Raw genomic sequence first — 20448 nt, forward strand, 5'->3', positions numbered from 1 at the left:
CTCATAACCTTTGGGAGACAAAATCCTGAAGTATTCAATTAAAGATCGATTATTACCATTTCCTTTCTTTTTTTCACAAAAATAATGTCAAGCTTGTCTTCAAAGTATGAAAAGAACCAACACATCTTGTCCATACTGACTGTGGCTTTAAGTCTGAAGCGACTCCAAATTTCTCACAGTCCTCTTTCTGTGAAAAACTGGCCCATCTCTTAATGGGGGGGGGGCTTCCATCCATGTAAGCTAGTGAGTGTGAATCTAACCTTTCACGTCTCCATGGTGATTAAAAAGTCTAGGTTTGGCATTTAATTTCTTCCTTTTAGAGTTGCGGGGGATTATGCGCATCCCCACACACACAGACGCACACCCACTCACACACAGCACAAATTCAGTTGACCATGAATGTGGCCAAAGTTTTAAATAATGGGGTCAGTGTATGTTCAAATAATCCCTGTGCACCAGAAGCTTAGGCTTCGGAGTTCTCCGTGTACTTTTTTTTTTCTCTATTCTTGGATGTGTATTGTGTAAAAGACAGGAGGTATCCCTCTAGATGCGAGCACAAAGCTGCTGTACACACCTTCTGTCAGGGGAAAGTTGCCTTAAAGGGAGAGGAGCTGGCTGGTTTCAGACCGTGGATGTACCCAGGCAAAGAAGGGTTATTCTCAAATGTGAGTAATACTAGAGTAGCTTTGCATTACTCTGGTAGCTACTCTACCAGAGTCCAAGATTTTATTTTATTTTTTAATGGAGCTGGAAATTAGCATAAGAGGTCCACTTTCATATCTAGGTCCTACTTACCTGATTACAACAGCCTGTGACATAATCTTTTTTTTTTTTTTTTAATCACTTCAGGAGATAAACATGGTGCAAGTTCCAGAGCAAATGTGTCTTTACTTAGAAGACCAGATAATAAGTCAGGGAAAAATAGCCACAATGCACAGAGCAGAGGAGAAAATGAGGATTAATATTTTTTATAGCATTTATTTGGACTTATTATAATATCCCAGATCGTAATGACCGCTTGAAAGAGAACCAGCAGTGTGCACAAAACCAGGGCCTTGAAACTGACACAGCTGAATGGAGTTTAGTCATTGTTACCTACAATATTAACATTTACTTTTTCTGCTGTAATGTCAAAAAGTCTTCAGTGAATTATAAAAGCCCTCCATAAAATCATTTTCTTTTACTTACAATAAAAGTCATTTCACTCCAAATTAGCTGTAATATAAGTCTCAAAGACCTGAAAAATCACTAGGACTATAAGGTATGAATTTGACCATGATATACTGTGTTATTTTTTAAATATTCCATTCTGCAGTTGGTAAACCTATTTATGATTCACGGAGACCCCTTGAGAGCCCCGCAGAGAAACCTGGATGCTCCCTGTACACCGGTTTGAGAGGCACAGATATAGGTCACCTTTGTTAAATCATGTGTGTTGAAGAGCAGACGAGGCTTCCAGCCAAAATAATTCTCAGATGTGTGGACCCAGATTTAAACCGCCACCTATTCAGGATGATTGGGTGCTGCAAAAATAATTAGTGCTAACTGTTGTTCTACAAGCCAAAGGCAACCAGCCCCTTCGAATATTGTGTTACAATAACTCTAACATCACCTCCGGTTACTTGACTTCTTAATTTAATGCTCACATACAATACAGCATACACATATGTTTTCCTTTACATCTCACAAACACAAAAGCAAACAGTTGAATACGCTGATAACTTTTAGCACCGGTATAGAGCACTGATCCACTCAGCTTTCTCTAAAAGTCTTATTCATAGTGACTTTCAAAATAAAACAGCTTAGTTTGATCTCACTAGGCATGGCTTACATGGAATATCTTTACAGCAGCATTCACTTACAAAGGTTAATTGATTAAAAAAGAATGCATACTGTACACCAAAAGTGGTATACATAAGCAATATCATCTTATATACCCATTTACATGGCCTTTTGGGTTTTCTCAGTATAACATTTAAGTGTTTCGTGTGTTCTGACAACTTGTGTATCAACACTGATGCTCGATAAAAACATAGAAACATATAATTTAAAAAAAATGTTCTTATGACTGTACATAAAGAGGCTATGGAGATAGGCGGCGTGTAACAATCTTGCATATTAAAACATTAATATATCACGTTCACAAAGCTCTCACTTTTCTTTATATGTGTATGTACAAGAGAGCTGCTGTCCTTCTGTGTAGGCTATTGTTCTGTTTTTGTTAGGCTGTACTGTTTTTAATATGAAACTTATAATTAAAAAAAGAAAGGCAAATTCAATGGGAACATTACTTTTTCGTCATACAGTAATGTGAAAAAATAGTATCAAAAATGATTTTCTAAATCTCTCAATCAAAAAACGACGTAGTCTTTAATGCACTGTTTTTTTAAATACACTCGTAGATATGTTTTTTCAGCTTGGTAAACACGAGTAAACGAGATCGGATAGTGACATTTGACAAAATGAGACTTTCTTAAGGTATAAAGTGTTTTCTGTTATACATTGCTTGTCAGATGACGGATATACTGTATATATAATCTGCAGCAGACAGATGTTCTGCTAATGAAGGTTTGTGAGACAAAAGTTGGCGTTATTTTAATGATTACAAATATGTTATATAATGTGTATGAAGGATGTATTCCACAATATGATGGGTTTAGATCAAACTTTATGCCAGACGTAAGACAAGAGGGAGGGATGAATCATAACTCTGGGAAACTTAGCAAAACACTCATTTCTGCTCTGTAAGCCAATGGCAAGGGAGTAAGCTGTCCAGGTCTGAGGTGCACCAGTTCAGAGTCTCTCTGCCCCCGAGTATTTTATAATCAGTATGAGGTGGTTGGGTGTAGCGCACAACAGATGCAGTGACTGAATCGTCAGATCCTCTTGGCTTTATTTACCTTTACACAGTGTTTGCTTATTGTTTAGCTGTCTGGCTATTTTGGGTCAATCTCATAGCATAGTGTAGTGGTTTACGCAGTCACCTAACAACTTAAAGATCCCCAGTTTAATCCTGGAAGGAGACACAAATCCCTTAGGTGCCTTAGGATGTCAGGAAGGGAATCTGGTGTGAAAAACAAACACGTGGAGACCCCTTGTGAATAAGGGAGTAGCTGAAAGTAGCTTCTTCTTTACATAGCGTCATTTTTTGCCACTACAGATTTAAGTGAAGAGTCTCTCAACAACCCATTTATACTTTATCTGCTCAGCACTAAAGGACTGACTGTCAGAATTAGGAGCCCAACAGTGAACAAAAAGGAGCATCTAGCGTTTTAGGAGGTGGTGGAGACCAAAACGGGAGTTAAAAGAGAGTAAACACTCAATTTAAGTTGACCGGAATCTGGTGCCCATAAATATGACTCCAAATGAATAATACGGTTATTAAATGATGCTCATTATCATGTTTGATACAGTAACTTTAAAGAAAAAAACAATATGTGCAGATTTTTACCATGTAAGAACCAAACTAATCTTTGATACTAGTTAATGAACCTAACTTTTACAGGATTTAGCTGGATACGGTCTTATGGTGTGACCTCGCTAATGTTAAAGTGCTAAAGTTACCAACAAATACCTTCATGATAGAGATAAATGAAAGACCGAAGATACGGTTATTCAGTAACTAATTTCTTTCTTAGATTTTTGCTCTGTTATCTTCTCATTCAGGGTGAAAAAAAGGACAAAACTAGTAACCAATTTGCTTTTATACTTTTGGGGCAGATAAGGAACAGATGCACCTTACTTCCGGGGACTCTAAATGAAGTGGCACACCTCATGACTCTACTTTCTTCCCATTGGCTGACAGACCTGCCTTCCCCAGATGTGACCTTCCTCAAATATTCTGCTGGATTTAAGAGGTTAATAAACTGTAGTCAGTTTTCAGAACTTAGTCTGCTTAAGCTTGTCGATGTGGTAGCAAAGCTTCAAGGCCGGCCCCAGCTTGAGTCCGAGGTACTTCATGATCATGTCGCTCTTTAAGAGTAACAAAGCATTTCCATCTATCTCCTGTGAAAGGCAGAGGAAGATGGTGTGAAAGTCAGTGAGGACCTGAGGTTTAGTCTAGCCAAGTAAATCAGCAGCATAACACTTACATGTTTCCTAAAGACATCTGCGTGAGGACCTAGAGCCTGGGGATCTGCATCCCTGATGAACCATACAACATCTTCCACAGACCAGGTGGATGGGTCTTTATTGGGCGGAGCTTTGGACTCCTGCGATTCTGAAGACACATTATAACCTCAAGAAAGAACAAATGAAAGATGGAGAGTTACTTTTGTACCTCAGAAAAATAAAGGCCACATCAGTGCTTGATTTATCTTGTAATGGTGTCTTACCTGTCCTGTTGCTCTCCGGGAACGTGTTTGGGCTGGTGGATGACTGCCTGCACATGGAGGCTGAGCCATTAGAGAACTGCTGTGAAGAGCGAAACCCGTAGGTGGACTTTGGTGAGTAGGACGAGCTTATGGAGCTGAAAGCGGAATCGCCAGGGTCAACGGAGTAGCGTTTGCCATCTGACTGGTCTAAATGGTAGTCATCAGCCATTGATGTTTCAGCTAAAGACATGATGGAGACTTCTGTTAGTGATAAAAATCCCCCACAGATTCAAAGTATTTGTTTATATTAGTTCAAGAACTTAATTTGGAAGTACCATCTGACTGGTAGGAGCCACCGCTGTGCTGTGTAATGGGCTGATCACTGAAAAGGTTTTCACAGTGCAAGCTGCGACAGAGCTTCTTCAGAAAACGAAGCACATAGTCGATGCTGTTCACCACGGGGAGGCTCAGAAGATGCTGCTTCCCATCAAATGTGGCTGGAAGAGCAAAACAGAAGACCACTTGAAATGCAGCTTAGACAAAAGTTTCTTATAAGTCAGACAATGAAACCTTTAATATTTTTTTTCTCTCTCAGTAACACCTTAGGGAGTGTGCTAAAGAAGCTATTAAACAAACAGATAACAACACCTGAAGGGGGTCTTTGTACAACACCTGATATTTTTTCTCCTCCGTAGCCTTGTGTGAGGAGAGTGAACACCGTTTTCTGCTGGAAAGCACTGTCGATGCAGCCCTGAACGGCCTGCTGAAGCACCACAGAGGGTCTGTCGGGCCCAAAGTGATCGGGAAGCTGTTGGATCTTCTTCCTGTCCAGGTTGGGCCCAGTGTTCGCCTGCTTGTTGATGTAGATACAGACTGGAAAACACAAATGGAGAAAACGAAGGAAAGGAGAAATAGGAGAAAAACATAAGGGAAAAAAAGAGATCATATGATTTTTTGTCTTTAAGCTAACAGAGAAGCACTTTAAAGCTTCTTAAGTGGGATTAACAGCGTATTGTATCTTACCTGTGAGCACCTGGGGCGTGGCAGAGTGGGGGATGGTGGCAGCATCCTGAGGAATGGAGCTCATATCGGGCTCTGGGGTGCTGCTGGGTGGAGAAATAGCCAGTGGTGTCATCACCATCCTGGGTTTGAGCTGGAGAGGAAGAAGGGGGTTTTGTATTGCTATGTCTGTTTTGGAAATATCATTTATTTATGCACACTAAATCATGCAGGGAGGGTTAGGATTGTTTAACACTGTAGTTTTCATGCTTTGGCCTGTATGAAAAGAAAACAAATGTGCTGATAATAATGTCCTCTTTAGGCTAAAAAATAATTCCATAACACAACAGAACAAAGCCTCACAGATGTTAACTCCAACTCTGTTTATGCTGGGATCCCACAAAATCTGAAGGGCATGGAGTCTCCCTGTCTGTGTACACATGTATTTTTAAACACACTGCACCCACACACACTACAACTCATCCATCAGCCCCCCCTTCCCCTTTCCCATCCCCTTCCCCATCTGGCTGACCTTGAAGCCCGGCTTTCTCCCCCTCTTCTTGGGCACTTTGAGTGGAGGGAGCGATTCAGGGTAGCGATTAGGAAAATCCATCTTGGCGACATTGCGGAGCGGAGGTCTCCCTCTCTTCCTGCCCGGTATCTTCCCCGCCTGGCTGGGGATGAAGGAGGGAGCCACTGCAGCTGATTGCATCTCACCGTTGTTGCCGTCTGATTTCTGTGCCGTCACTGCAGGTACGCTCATTTGTAGCTGGACACAAAGGAAACAATGAGTGAGCTCAAACAAGGGCAAGGGAAACGCATTGAAAACATGCACTTTAGTTGCACATCAATACTCCTCTGTAGCCGCTGCATACTAGAGTGCAGCATTAGCATGAATTCAGAGGAAGCAGAGGCAATTGGCAAAGGTGTACCAACAGTAACATCCAAACACTAGGAGACTGCAGAAAACTCAGCCGAGCAATGTGGTGAGAGAAACAGCATTTAGCTGAGCACCATAATAATCAAACAACACACAAAGGCAGCCATGCATGTGCAGTGGTGGAAACAGCACCTCCATCCTGCACTCATAACACACTAATAAACCTGGGAGAGGGAGGGGTGACTATTACCTGCTATCTTCTATTGTGAAAGCCCACAACCTTTTGTTTTAAATCCCAGGAGCCTAAAGGCGACTACAAAGTTAAATTCCATGCAGTGCAGGAAAAGCCATCTTGCTTTCCCCCCCCCCTTAGTCTCCCTTTGGTTAACACACCGCTGCTGCTGCTGTGCTGCTGCTCCTGGGCACACGGGCTGCAGACATCTCATTAGACTAATGCATTCAGCAGTGGCAGAGGGAGGGGGGGAAATTGACTTCACCATGGCTACCCAGCTATGAATTACCATTATCATGACAGCTTCCAGCCTATTCTTAAAATAAGAGAAAGGAAACAAGAAGCAGCTACTAAATAAAAGAAATATCCCCCGCCCCCCCGCACCAGCACAACTAACCGGAAAGAAGCCATTTGCAATGCCTCCAAATGTATTTTGAAGAGATTTGTGAAAGGATGCAGCATGTAAACAAACAATAACCGGTCAGCAGGCACTCACCATCCAAAGCAGATGTGAAGATGTGGAGTATCCCTGCGCTCCGTGCTGTGGTTCCTATATTTTCTTCTGCTACCAGTAGCAGAGCACAGATCTCAGCGCAAGGCGGATTCCACTGTAATACTGTATATATGTCTGTGTGCTTGTGAGTGTGCGTGTGTGTGTGTGTACAACAGAGACAGACAGAGAGCGAGTGACAGTGTGTGTGTGTGTGTGCATTAAAGAGACAGAGAGACGGAGAGAGAGGGAGAAGTGCTCCTCTGTTGTCATGGCAACAAGCCTGTAAGCCCTGACAGTTGTCTGCCATGTTTTGTCTGCAACCCAGGCTCAGTGCTTCGGAGGCACAATTAGACCCAAGACAGATTTGCAGCTGTCAGTTGATATAAAAATGAAATATCGGTTATTTAATTTAATTTTATTTTATTTTTAACACGATTCTTAACGTTTGTGTTTCAGCGTTATTGTGGGCTTTTAAATTGTTTATACTTTCATTATATTTAGATCTTTGGTGAATTGTTGATAAATCCATCTATCACGTCTATCAAAAATGATTATCTCAGTCATGTTCTTAAGTAAAAATGACCCAGATTATAACAAAATGTTTTAAAAATTCCTGCTTCGAGCTTTCCAGATGAGAGGAGTCAGGGCTTTTCTTTGTTATGCATGGGAGCACGCTGAATATATTTGGGCTTTATGTTTGTAAAAACAACACGAGGGAGCTGCTGGAGCTGCAGGAAATCAGACCCATTTTTATTTTATTTTTTTTACTATTACTGTGATATTTTACAGTGAATGAAATAAATAGCTGCTGTCCAAAATAATCATGTTAACATTAAAATCTTATTGTGAAAATATGATGATTTTACAGAATTCCATGTGGATTTATGCTGTGTAGCTCGCATGTTTTATCATGTGGTGTTTCAAATGTATTGCTCAGTAATTTGAATAAACGCATTTTTCGGGTGGGCGAAGAAAGACTCTATATAGCATTAATTTACCCCCTACAGTCATACAGTGAAGTCAATGATACTGCTGCACTTGATATTACAGTCACAGAGGACAAATCAGGTGTGCGTGCAGCCGTGAGATTTAGGCAAATTAGTTTTTTTTAATTACTCAATAAATTATCTAGCAATACATTTTTAAATTAAATAATTATCCCGAACTACACACAATTTCCCAGAGCTGAAAGTGATGCTTTTAGAGGTCTTCTTTTGCCTGACTACTAGCTGAAACCCCAGTGATGTATTAAGTGTATAACATTATGAAGTGGCAACACGCCTGAGTAATAATAATAATAATAATAATAACCGTATAGTCTCTGAAATTGTATTTATAGGATGCAATAGCACATTTACTACCCATAATTAAAATACAATATTATTTTATTTACGTTTAAAGGTGCTGTTAAATAATCCGGCATGGTGAATTGTCGCCTCCTGTTGGCCGAAAAGCAACTGAAAATGTCATTGCTAATAAAGTTTGATTGACAAAATTTGAATCCAAGATGGCGGCGCGCGTACCGCTGTCTATGAAGATGTCACCCTCAGCTTCTTTGGGCTTTAGGCTTCTTTTTAAAGAGCAACATTCCTCTGGAAAGCTGCTGAAATCTCTCAGAGACTTCCACAGAAGAGGTGAGGTTTGTTTAGACCAGTTTAGACTGTTTAAAGTAACCGTCCGCTGCTCTAATCACAACCTTGTCCTACTTTTAATTAACATGTTTAGCTAGTGTATGCTTTTTCACGTTAACCTGGCATTAATGCACATTTTTGAGGTTTTGTACAAACTTACCTTGTTATGCTTGTCGGTTTTATCCTGCCCTGTGAGCTGTCAGAGTCGTTAGCCGCTAATTCTTCCTATTCGCCCACCAGAGCAACGTTATTGTTACTGTCCGAATCACCTATAAAGTCGTTTTCGTAGTGGTCTAAAAGCGTTGCGGAGAGCTAATCTATCGGTAACGTGCGTGTTATTACGGTTTTTAAGGATACTCTGTGAAAGTCCGGCAGGAGGAGGAGGAGAGCGGTGTTAGCGCCGCCGGCTTCAGCGGCCCCCTGGATCACTACACCGGGCTGATCAGAGATGGGACGCTGCGGGAGGATGAGCACCAGAGAGCGGTGCTGCAGAAACTGGACCAGCTGCACAAAACTCTGAGAGGATACAGCAACACCCCGACATCCATCTTCTCCAGGGTAGGTAGAAGCACGCCCCAACTTATGTCATTATTATTATTAATATTAATATTAATATTAACTGAATATTAGTGCGGAGCAATGTGGTTTATAATGTTGGCAATATTAGAGATTAATCTTTACATTTGTCCAGCTTTACTCAGCCTTTAACTTGGTTATTATCCAAATTATAAAGTGTTTTTGCAAAGTTGCATCACAGAGTATCACAAAGGTTTTGGAGTAATAAAATACTGTTATTGTGTAGCATTCACACTCCAATGAATGGGGCATCTTGCATAAGGGTAGTTAGGTATTCAGACCTAAGATACTCAGGTGGGTGTCTGTAGTGGAGGGAGGGTTAGCACTGTTGCCTCACAGCAAGAAGGTCCTAGCTTTGAATCCACCATCATGCCAGAGCCTTTCTGTGTGAGGTTTGCATGCTCTCTCCGTGTCTGTGTATCTTTTCTCTGGGTACTTCAGTTTCCTCCCACAGTCAAGAGACTTAGCGGGGTTAGGTTAACCAGTAATTCTAAATTGTTCATAGCTGGGCATGTGAGTGGTAGCCCACATGTGTTAGCCCTGTGCTCACCCTATGGCAGCTGGGGTAGGCCACAACCCTGAATTGGATAAGCGAAAGAGGATGGATGGATTATATATACAGGGGTCCCTTTGGTCATGTTACCTGCCATAAATTTCATAGATTTTCCCTGTTTCCCATCCATCCATCCATCCATCCATCCATCCATCCATCCATCCATCCATCCATCCATCCATTTTCTGCTTATTCAATTCAGGCACTGGAGCCAGTCCCACTTGACACTGGTGTACCCGGAGAGAAGCCGTTTGAGCACATGAAAACTTTGTCTTACAATAATATGTGCCTTGAGGTGACTGCTGTTTTGATTTGGTGCAATATAAATAGCACTGCATTAAACTGAAAAGGCCCCAGGGTACAACAGTGCTAACAGCGACACCACTGTGCTGCCCTACATGTGACCGTTTCACATTCAAAAACATTAACACAGAAAGTCCAGTGTTAATGATGACGTGTGAAACATGGTTTTTCAGTTTACCACTTTGTCTTCATCTTCTTCTGTTGCTCCTCCCGTTAGAGGTTGCCAGAGCGGATCATCTGCCTAAATCTCACCCTGCTCCTAGCATCTTCTTCTGTCACACCAACCCTCTGCATCCATGAATCTTTTCTGTGGTCATCCTCTTTTCCTCCTGCCTGAAAGCTCCATATTCAACGTCCTCCATCCCATATATCCACTGTCCCTCCTCTGCAAGTGTCCAAACCATCTCAGCCTCTCCTCTCTAACTTTGTCTCCAAACTGCTCAACCTGAGCTGCCCCTCTGATGTACTCTTTTCTAGCCCATCTTGTCCATCCTGGTCATTCTCATTGAAAATCTGAACATGTTCAACTCTGCCAGCTCTAGCTTAGCCTCCTGTATTTTTAGTCAGTGCCACTGTCTCCAAACAATATATCATTAAAAGTGTCACAACCATCTTGAAAAACTTCCCTTGTGCTCTTTCTCCTTCTGTCACAAATCACCCCCGACGCTCGTGTCAGCCCACTCCACCCCGCCTGTGCTGTTTTTCACATTTTTCAGGTTACCACTGTGTCACATAAATCTGAGGAACATAAGAGCAGCTCTCTTTCATGCCTTATCTTCTTTGCTGACAATTTCAGCAGCATGCCTTTTTAAAATTTGCTTCTACAGTGTTTCTCTTATCTTCTTACTCAGTCTCATCAGCTGTTGGCTTTGTTGACATAACTTGCGCTCTTACTGAGTGTGATTCCTTCAAAAAAAAAAAAAGCCTGTGTGTTTGGCATGCTTTCTTCAGGTCACAATAAAAAAAAAAAGGAATTACTGAAAGATTCCTAAATAATTTGCCATCTATTTGTCTATATTAGTTTATAATGATGCTTTTTGCTCATTTTTACTTGTCTCTTCATCTTTTAGTTTTTCACAAAACCAAAGCCTCCCAAAGGTTACTACATCTACGGTGATGTTGGTAAGCCATGAAACTCACAGAGTTGCATATCTCAATGTAATGAAATTAAGATTTGTTCCTAACTCAGAAGATCTTTTTTTTTTATTTGTTTCAGGCACGGGGAAAACGATGGTCATGGACATGTTTTACTCATATGTGGAGACTGAGAACAAAAAGAGGGTTCATTTCCATGGTTTTATGTTGGATGTGCATAAAAGTGAGTACAGTTGTTAGTTAAGCTGCATTTAAGAGAAAAAAAGGGGGGGGGAGGTGAGCTGTGTTTATCAAATGCAACTTTGGACTTTCTCTGCTTCTAGTGAACATGTGGGGGAAGATAAGGTGTCTTTGTTTTATTGGCAAAAAGAAATACTGGAATGAAACTGAGTTTTGTTCAAGATAAATCAAGTCTGTTGTATCTGTGCCGTAAAAGAAGAATGCAAATATACATTTTTTTCGACATCAGTACATAATCCATCTGGATATATTGTGTCACTCCTGCCACTTAAACTCAGCTATGTAAGGATTTTTGTGTATTTACTAAAATCCACTTGTCACTAATGGTAAAATCTCTAGCATGAGACACAGTTTTGTATTTTACGTTAATTTCTCTGTGATTTGATTTGTGGAGATTCAAAACATTTACCTTTGAAATACTGCAGTATTTCCTCCAGTGTAAGCAGTACTTCACATACAGTCATGTGAAACGAAAGATTTAAGGGGACTCTAAGTACAGCCTTACTGCTTCCATAGCAATTAAGAGGGTAAGTAGCAAATCAAACTCAGCATATCAGCACAAACTCCTCATAACAACTGTAAACACAGCGGTGGAGGGGTGATTATTTGGGCTTGCTTTGCAGCCACAGGACATGGGCACTGCGCTCATTGAGCCGACCGTGAATTCCTCTTTTATAACAAAGTATTTCAGAGTCAAATGTGAGGCCATTTGTCCAACAGCTAAAGCTTGGTCCAAACTGGGCCATAAAATAGGACAGCAATCCCAAGAACACCAGGAAATCTACAACAGAACAGCTGAATAAGACAAGAATCAGTGTTTTAATGATCCAGACCTCAAGCTAACTGAAATATTGTGGTGGGACCTTAAGAGGGTTGTGAATAAACAAAAACCCCAAAACCTCAATGAACTAAACATATGTTGTAAAGAAGAGGTCGCAAATATTCCTGCACAACGGTGTGAGAGAAAGTTGTACGGAAACAATTATTTAATAATGGCAACTTTGTCCAATATCCTGTGCAGAACAAAGACAACAGGGTAACATATATTGTTTTGCACAAGACTCTTTCTCTACTATATGCCTATCTATTGCATGCTTATTATACATAGAATATCTAATATTATAATGTTGTAAGAATGTGATAGTTTGCATTTTCCACTTGTTTTTTCTGGGATCTTTTTCGGTTCACTTGTACTTGTCTATTCTTACAGACTTACAATTAACAGTAACTGCATTTATCTTTTCAATCTACAGGGATTCATCGGCTGAAACAGAGTATGCCAAAAAGGAAGGCAGGAAAAATGGCCAAGTCTTATGATCCCATTGCTCCGGTTGCAGAGGAAATCAGTGAAGAGGCTTGTCTGCTGTGCTTCGATGAGTTTCAGGTACTTTTAAATCATCTTGTAAAAAAATGTTTAGTCTCTATAGCATGTAACCTCATGTAACAATCATGTTGTTGTGCTTTACCCACATTTCAGGTCACTGATATAGCAGATGCCATGATTCTCAAGCAGCTTTTTGAGAATCTGTTTCTGAACGGTGTTGTTGTTGTGGCTACTTCTAATCGTCCGCCTGAAGGTAAGTAATGTCTAGTGTAATATGATTATAATTGTGTTCTTAACACGGCTTAAAACTCCTTTGGTTTACATAAAAAACAAGTAATGCCTTTAAAGCACAATCCTATGGGATTGTAATCATAAATGTATAAGCATTCAGGACATTCAGGAAATTATTCACCATGTTAAAGTAAACATGTGCATACATCATTTGACAAAAACAACTGCAATAAATATTGTGTTACAGTGGTCCGTCGCTATAACGCGGTTCACCTTTTGCGGCCTCGCTATTTCACTGATTTTTTTTTTTTTTTTTTTTTTTGTGCAATTTTGCATGCTTTTTTTGTTGTTGTTACAGCGCATTGTGTTCTGCGTCCTGATTGGCTGTAGACCGTTGTCAATCAATCTCGTGCCGTGTCTCCTGTCCAGTACAGAATGCGTTCAGCTTGTCATATTTACATAAATCTTCGATTGCCAGCAGTGTGACTCTGAAGTGCTGTACTGTATGTTTGTAAGTTTTCTCCCCAACAAACACAACAATGTCGATGAAACGTTTTGCACCGTCAAAGTTACCTGCAGCACCCAAAAGGCAGAGGAAGATGCTAACCATCGCATAAAAAGTAGAACTTCTGGACATGCTTAAGGAAGGTAGAAGTTACCGTATTTTTTGGATTATAAGGCACATTAGGCGAAACCAAACAGTCAGATAAGTCAAACTTTACTCAACTCATTCTTCTTGCTTCCTCCACTTCCCTACCATTGATTCTTTAATGTTGAATGCTCTCGCAGCTGCTCTATTCCCATGTTCTGGACCTGAAAACAGGGTTTGATCTTTGGTTTCATTCTATAATACTGGACTTATTTTTCTACGAAGGTTTGAACTTTGAGGGTGTTTAAACAAGAGAGAAAAGTGTGAAAATCTTCATGCCTGTCTGAGAAAAGTGTATAAAGTGTGTAGTGAGGGGTTTTACAGCCTTAAAACATCTAGAATAATTGTAAAATATAAAGCTGGCTACTTCGTGGATTTCACCTGTCGCGGGTTATTTTTAGAACATAACTCCCGCAATAAACGAGGGACCAATGTATTTAAAATTTGTAACATCAGTTATGCTATGTCAAACTGTTATTTATCTTACTTGTTCATCATTTGTTTGAAAAGAGTCATTTTACCTCACTTCGCCCTCCTTTTAAGCCAGCTTTCTTCTTACTGGCTGACCCTTACAAGCAGAAGGTTGAACAGCAGGTGGGCCGGGCTGTTTTGTGGCTAAATCTATAATGTTAGGAACCTGAATCGATGATGTTAGGAGTATCTGCTCACACTGACACCACAGAGAGCCTAAAGTAAAAAGAAACTGTTGTAAACTGAGAGTGTTTTAACCCACAGGGGTTAATTTTACATCCAGTGACCTCAATATCCGAATTAAATTGTAACAGTATAGAGTATACACTCACCAAGCACTTTATTAGGTACACCTTGGTATTACCAGGTTGGAAAGAACTGCTTTAATTCTTCGTGGTATAGATCCAACAAGGTGCTGGAAATATTCCTCAGAGGTTTTGGTCCATGTCGACGTGATAGCATCAGAAACACTCAGAAATGCTCTTCTCCGTACCTTCGTTGTAACAAGTGGTTATTTGAGTTTCCTGTCACATTAAAGCAGTCTGGCCATTTTCCTGTGACCTGAGTCAGCTCTGAGTCAATAAGGTATTTTCACCCACTGAATTTGCTCATTCCATATTTTCTCTTTTTTGGACCATTCTCTGTAAACCCTAGAGATGATAGTGTGGGAATATCCCAGTAGATCACCAGTTTCTGAAATAGACTAGCCTGTCTGGCACCAACAACCACACCACATTCATAGTCGCTTAAGTCCCCGCTCTTCTTCATTCTGATGCTTGGTTTGAATGTTATCAGGTCATCTTGACCAGATTTACAAGTTTAAATGGGATTTGAGTGTACAAATTACAGAAAACAAGAAAGAAGCATAATCAGTCTTCTGTAACACTTTGAAAGCCATTTAGATGTATGCCAGAACAGCAAATGTGACAATGATTTTTTTTCTTTCTGTTTCCTCAGATTTGTATAAAAACGGCCTGCAGAGAGCCAACTTTGTGCCTTTTATTGCAGTGTTGCAGGTAAAAAAAAAAAAAAAAAGTTAAGTCATCTTTTGCTGCTGAGGCTACCACGTGTGACATCACAGTATTTATCTGTAAACTGTTTTTCCTCCTGCAGAAATATTGCCATACTCTTCGCCTGGACTCTGGGATTGACTACCGCAAACGGAATAGACCCTCATCTGGAAAACTCTACTTCCTGTAAGAAATGCTCATTGTAAAACAAGACAGGGGGGATGATTTTGTTTTGTGTGGTTTGCACTGTTTTTCCTATTTAATGTTTCCCTGTTACATCCGTTGCAGTTCCAGTGAACCTGATGCAGAAACGACCCTCGATAAAATGTTTGACGAGCTGGCTTTTAAACAGAATGACAGTAAGTCTGCTTTCAAAATGGAATTCTGTCACTGCAGCATTTTACTGATGACCCGCTCATTATATAAAGTACTGAACATAATGTTTTCTGCAGTAACACGACCAAGAGTTCTGAACGTCCACAACAGAAAAGTCCGCCTGAACAAAGCGTGCGGGACCATCGCAGATTGTACGTTTGAGGAGCTTTGTGATAGAGTGAGTCTCTTTTACAGACATACTGTGTGATGGATGATATGGTATAATTACTGTTTATCAGTCTTTTATTTTTAGATTATGTGGTATGTCAGGTTTAATATGGGGGAAAAAAGTGGTTTGCTTTATTTTATGGCACAAATTGGGCTTGTTTTGACTTTGTATCAGAAGTCTCTTATTAAAAAGGGAAATCAAAGGTATGCTCAACCACAAGAGTGCAGTGTTTTTTGTTTTGTTTTTTTTTTTCTTTAAATTTGCAAACCACTCGCCACAATCTTGAGCTACTGGTTTCCCATTGCTAGTAAAAACGTGCAGATGCGTGTGTCTTCAGAGTTGCAGTATGACTGGTTTTCTGCATACTGATGACAAAGTCCTGCTGCAAAGCCCTCGAACACTTGTTATCAGATGTTTACTGCACCAGTTTTTATTGCTTTAACGTCACATCAAATAAATTCCGATGTATTTTATTTTATGTACCTCTCCCTGCATTTTAATCTAGTTGGTTTCCTTCACAATGATGGGAAATGAAAGGTCTCTGTTTAAACGACTGACTCGCTTTTGGTTCTGCTTATGCTCAAGAGAAAGAAAATGACTAATACAAAGCAGCAGAGTCGGAAGTTTCTAGTAAACATTTTATGCAAAGTGTGATTTGGTGAAAAACTTATGGAAATGAAAAAATGACTCAAACCAGTGTGGGAAGTCTTGCTTGTGGACACCTCATGCATGTGTTTGAATATAAATGTTCCAGCCTTTAGGAGCGAGTGACTACCTAGAGATATCCAGGCTGTTTGACACGGTCTTCATTCGACACATTCCTCTGCTGACGGTGAACAAAAAAACTCAAGCCAGGCGGCTCATTACGCTCGTGGATGCCCTCTATGAACACAAGGTAGGATTCCTTCATTTGTTTGTATGCACATTAAACCTGCGCTAAAACACCAAACACGGGAATTTATCACTAAATTTGTCTTGTTTCAGGTACGTGTTGTGATCCTCGCAGATCACCCGCTGGAGGATATTTTTGTACAAGACGGGGATCACAGTCACGACGAGGGCCACATCCTGATGGATGACCTGGGGCTGAAAAGGGTAAGCTGTAACTGTTTCCGCAGAGAAACCAGATTTGGGTAATTTTGGTGGTAAACACAGATGATTAAGGCCTCTGTGGCCTACGGCTGACAGTAAATGAAACCCAGAGCACACAGCTAAAAGTAAGTCAGCACATACTGTGTAAACTGTAAGAATCATTTTAACCAGTATATCAGTTTGTTCCTAAATCCTTTTTTTTTTAATTGAAAAAATAAAAATCCATCCTTGAAGTGTATCGGTAACATAAAAAATGGAAATTAATGTAAAAAATTTTTAGCCCTTGTACAAAACACTAACCAAAAAAGTTGGGACACTGTGTCAAATGTCATTTAAAACAGAATTAGCAAATCTCATAAACCCAAATCGTATTCGCAGTAAAACATAACACTTTAAAATGTTTAAACGGACACATTTTATTGTTTCTTAAAAATTATTACCTCATGTTGAATTTTATTGCAGCAGCATGTCTCAAAAAGGTTGCCACGGGGATGACAAAAGGCTGCAAAAGTGAGCGATACTAAAAAGAACGCTGGAGGAACATTTGCAGCTAATTATGTTTATTAGCAACAGGTCAGTAACATCACTGGGTATAAAAAGTGCGTGTTGGAAAGGCAGTTTCTCAAAAGTAAAGATGGGCAGAGATTCACCAAAAATCTGCCAAGAAATCCACAAATTGTTGAAAAATTCAAAATAATGACCTTCAGTGTAAAATTATCAAGTGTTTGAGCATCTCATTATCTAACGTAAATAATAATATTCAGAGAATTTGGAGAGATCTCCATGTGTAAGAGACGAGGCTAAAAATCAGGTCAATTCAGTTTTATTTGTATAGCACCAAATCACAACAGCAGTCACCTCAAGGTGCTTTATATTATAGAGTGAAGACCCTACAGTAATACATAGAAAACCCCAACAATCAAGTGAACCCACTTGGTGACAGTGGGAAGGAAAAACCAGGCTGAGGGAGGGGCAGCCATGTGCCATGACCATTTGTGGGTTGATCGTACAGTTTTGTATCAATGTTGGATGTTTATGATCTTCAGGGCCCAAAGGCACGTGCTCCCATCTAATTCATTATGTCTTTTTTAAGGAAGGCCTCGCCTATTTCAGCAACACAATGCTCGCCCACAAGGACCAAAGGGCTGTTGAGCAGCTCAAATCGCATATAAGACAACATATCTCTCCCAAATGTTCAGCAGCTGGACTCCTCGGTTCCCAGATGTTTGCAAACTGTTGTTAAAAGAAGAGAGACTGCTACACAGTGATAAACATGGCGCCGGCGCATCAGATTCAAAATGAGTTCTTTTTTCTTCCCACTGAGCGTTTTCATTGTTTAAACCTTTGATATGGTTGATCTATTGTGAATAAAATGTTGGTTTATGAGATTTGCAAACTAAACTTTAGGTGTGTAAAAGTTAAGTAGCTTAGTCAAATGTTAAAAGCTTTTAAGACTACGGGTTGTTAAAACATGCTTTTTTTTTTTCCTGTGTCAGAAGAGAGATAAAGTATGTTACCATAGAAACTGCATTTCTATTTGGGTAAAAATTAACTTTATACAAGTCAGTGGATCCACAAATTTTATTTTCCACTTAATTTCATGAAAATCTCATTTTCAAACTTTTGGAACATCTAATTTGGAAACTATTAAACCCATAAATAGAACATTGAACGCCAATAAAAGCAAAAGATCTACGTAAAATCATGTTAAATCATCACATGTAATGGTTTTATAATTCAGATTCAATTTTCTGTTCGTCTGAATTTAAAAGTTGTAGAATCTTTTTGTAGAATACAAAAATAAAACATGAGTTTTTCAAAGTTATTTAACCCAAAAAGGAATAAAACAAATTATATAGGTGTTTGAGGGCACTGAAATCTGACTGTAAAAAAAGAATAATCTGTGTGAACATGTAAAGATGAAAGATCTGAGAGTGAGGAGGTTGTATCATTTTATTAGGCTGCCACCATTTGATTAATGGCTTTTTTCCCCCCAAAGTCGTGTGTGTTGCCATACCGACTGGGCTTCCCCTGTCTCAGTAAACTGTAACATGTCCAATGTCTAACAGGAAGAAGCCAGCAGTCTGTCCATCTTCAGCGGCGAAGAGGAAAAATTTGCCTTCCAGAGGACCGTGTCCCGCCTCACAGAGATGCAGACAGAAGAATATTGGCTGGAGGGGGACAGAAGCATGAAATCACAGGTGTAACATTTAGAAAGGAAACAGTGTTACCAAACTTGGTGCTCCTTAATCTGCACTCCTCGCTGCCTGTAACAGCCCAGAACTGAACACTACTACTCATCATCATCATCTTATGCAGCACAAACCCAGTGGGACTCCTCATGTCTGTGCGTGTGTGCAAATGTAGTGCAGAGTATTTATTCTTATCTAATCATTTTATTGCGACATTGCACTTTAAGGAGGATTTATAAGATGAACTTTGAGTTATTGCTTTTAACTTGGTGCCATTTTGAGGTCCAACTTCACTTTTTTTTTTTTAATGTGTGGGAAATCAGCTGGACAACTTTTGGAAAAGTAATCCAAAAGGACTTTCATGAAGATTTAAGGGACATTTTAATTGGATCTATTTTAAGATACACTACGGTTTGAAAATGAAATGAGTTGTATATGATCTTAACACATCTAAATACAATGGCAGCAGACTGGTTTGGAGATTTGCAGCCGTGTGTTTATTCGAGTTGTGATTTATTTAGCCAGTGCATGTGAAATGTTTATCTCAGAAAGCTTTGCAGATGCTGCAGAGAATGAATGGCACCATCTGACTCTTCATCAGTGTCTTCATTTGCCAGACGGAAAAAGAAACGCAAACCATGTCAGCTGAATATTACTTATATGGCACAATAGCTTTGTACATCTGTCCCCACAAATGAAACCGTTTCAGTGTTGGCGTAGGTTGATATTTAACTGCTTTCTGCTTGCATTCATCCTCTATTTAAATACAATAATGCACGCAGCCTTACAGAAACAAAGACTGTACTGTGTGGGAAGTGAAAGTGAGAAGAAAAAAAACTACAGGAGTATATCTCCTGTACAAACAAAAGCATTGCCATGCAAGCACACAGTTTTTTTTTCTGCAAAAATTAGATCTCGTCCTTTTTAATCAGCATTTCACTGATTCATTTTAAATGTGACAGTGAGGTTAGCAATAACAATACTCCTGATAAGATTATAATGCTCATATGAAAACAAAGGATTGTACAGTGAGTCATTCAAACACACAGTTTCATCGTGTCATGTTATTCTATTTAAATACACTGACGACAACTTTATTAGGTGCATCTTGCTAGTACCGGTTTGGACCACCTGTGACATTAATTAAACAAAGTGCTGGAAACATCCCTCAGAGATTTTGCTCCATGTTGACACGATACAATCACACAGTTTCTGCTGATTTCTTGGCTGCACATTCATAATATGAATATCCAATTCCATCACATCCCAAAAGTGCTCTATTGGATTGAGATCTGGTGACTGGGGAGTGCAGTGAACATCGCTGTCATGATCAAGAAACCAGTTTGAGATGATCTGAGCATCAGAAGATGGGTACACTGTGCTCATTTGTTACTAGGGGCCAAAGTGTGCTAAAATGGAACCATTACACCACCAACAAACATTTTGAGTTCCCAGAAGCAAGTGATTTACAGCTCTCTGTCACATGTGAAACTTGGGCCTAAACTTTAAAGGTGTCCCAAATTAACTCTAACAAAAACAAAAGCTACATAATCTAAGCAGGAAATAGCACCCATGTTCTTCAAACGCGATGGCAACCGACTATATATAGGGCTGTGTTCG

The 20448-nt window shown here is 39.9% G+C and overlaps 2 protein-coding genes across 7 annotated transcripts; one reads left to right on the forward strand and one right to left on the reverse strand.

Annotated features, from left to right (window-relative positions):
- Positions 1-1427: 1427 nt before the first annotated feature.
- LOC116318150 (sex comb on midleg-like protein 4) lies at positions 1428-8891 on the reverse strand. Of its 5 annotated transcripts, none has more exons than XM_039603783.1 (9): positions 8709-8891; positions 6921-6986; positions 5845-6081; positions 5337-5466; positions 4986-5186; positions 4649-4810; positions 4335-4553; positions 4092-4237; positions 1428-4005 (listed from the first exon to the last, which is right to left on the reverse strand). In XM_039603783.1, exons 2-9 carry the CDS (start codon positions 6921-6923, stop codon positions 3880-3882), a joined length of 1224 nt encoding a protein of 407 aa, XP_039459717.1. In that variant the 5' UTR covers positions 6924-6986; positions 8709-8891; the 3' UTR covers positions 1428-3879. The 5 variants fall into 5 exon arrangements, with proteins under 5 accessions (XP_039459717.1, XP_039459716.1, XP_039459718.1 ...); XM_039603782.1 differs by having other exon boundaries at positions 6921-6989; XM_039603784.1 differs by lacking the exon at positions 8709-8891 and adding an exon at positions 8311-8340.
- afg1la (AFG1 like ATPase a) lies at positions 8342-19308 on the forward strand. Of its 2 annotated transcripts, none has more exons than XM_039603781.1 (13): positions 8342-8551; positions 8916-9106; positions 11051-11102; positions 11197-11298; positions 12569-12699; positions 12793-12892; positions 14948-15006; positions 15104-15186; positions 15289-15359; positions 15453-15553; positions 16299-16439; positions 16529-16639; positions 18706-19308. In XM_039603781.1, exons 1-13 carry the CDS (start codon positions 8425-8427, stop codon positions 18841-18843), a joined length of 1407 nt encoding a protein of 468 aa, XP_039459715.1. In that variant the 5' UTR covers positions 8342-8424; the 3' UTR covers positions 18844-19308. The 2 variants fall into 2 exon arrangements, with proteins under 2 accessions (XP_039459715.1, XP_031592881.2); XM_031737021.2 differs by having other exon boundaries at positions 8344-8551; positions 8901-9106.
- The last annotated feature ends 1140 nt before the right edge of the window (positions 19309-20448 follow it).

Source organism: Oreochromis aureus, linkage group 19 (genome assembly GCF_013358895.1).
Source record: "Oreochromis aureus strain Israel breed Guangdong linkage group 19, ZZ_aureus, whole genome shotgun sequence".
Classification (NCBI taxonomy): domain Eukaryota; kingdom Metazoa; phylum Chordata; class Actinopteri; order Cichliformes; family Cichlidae; genus Oreochromis; species Oreochromis aureus.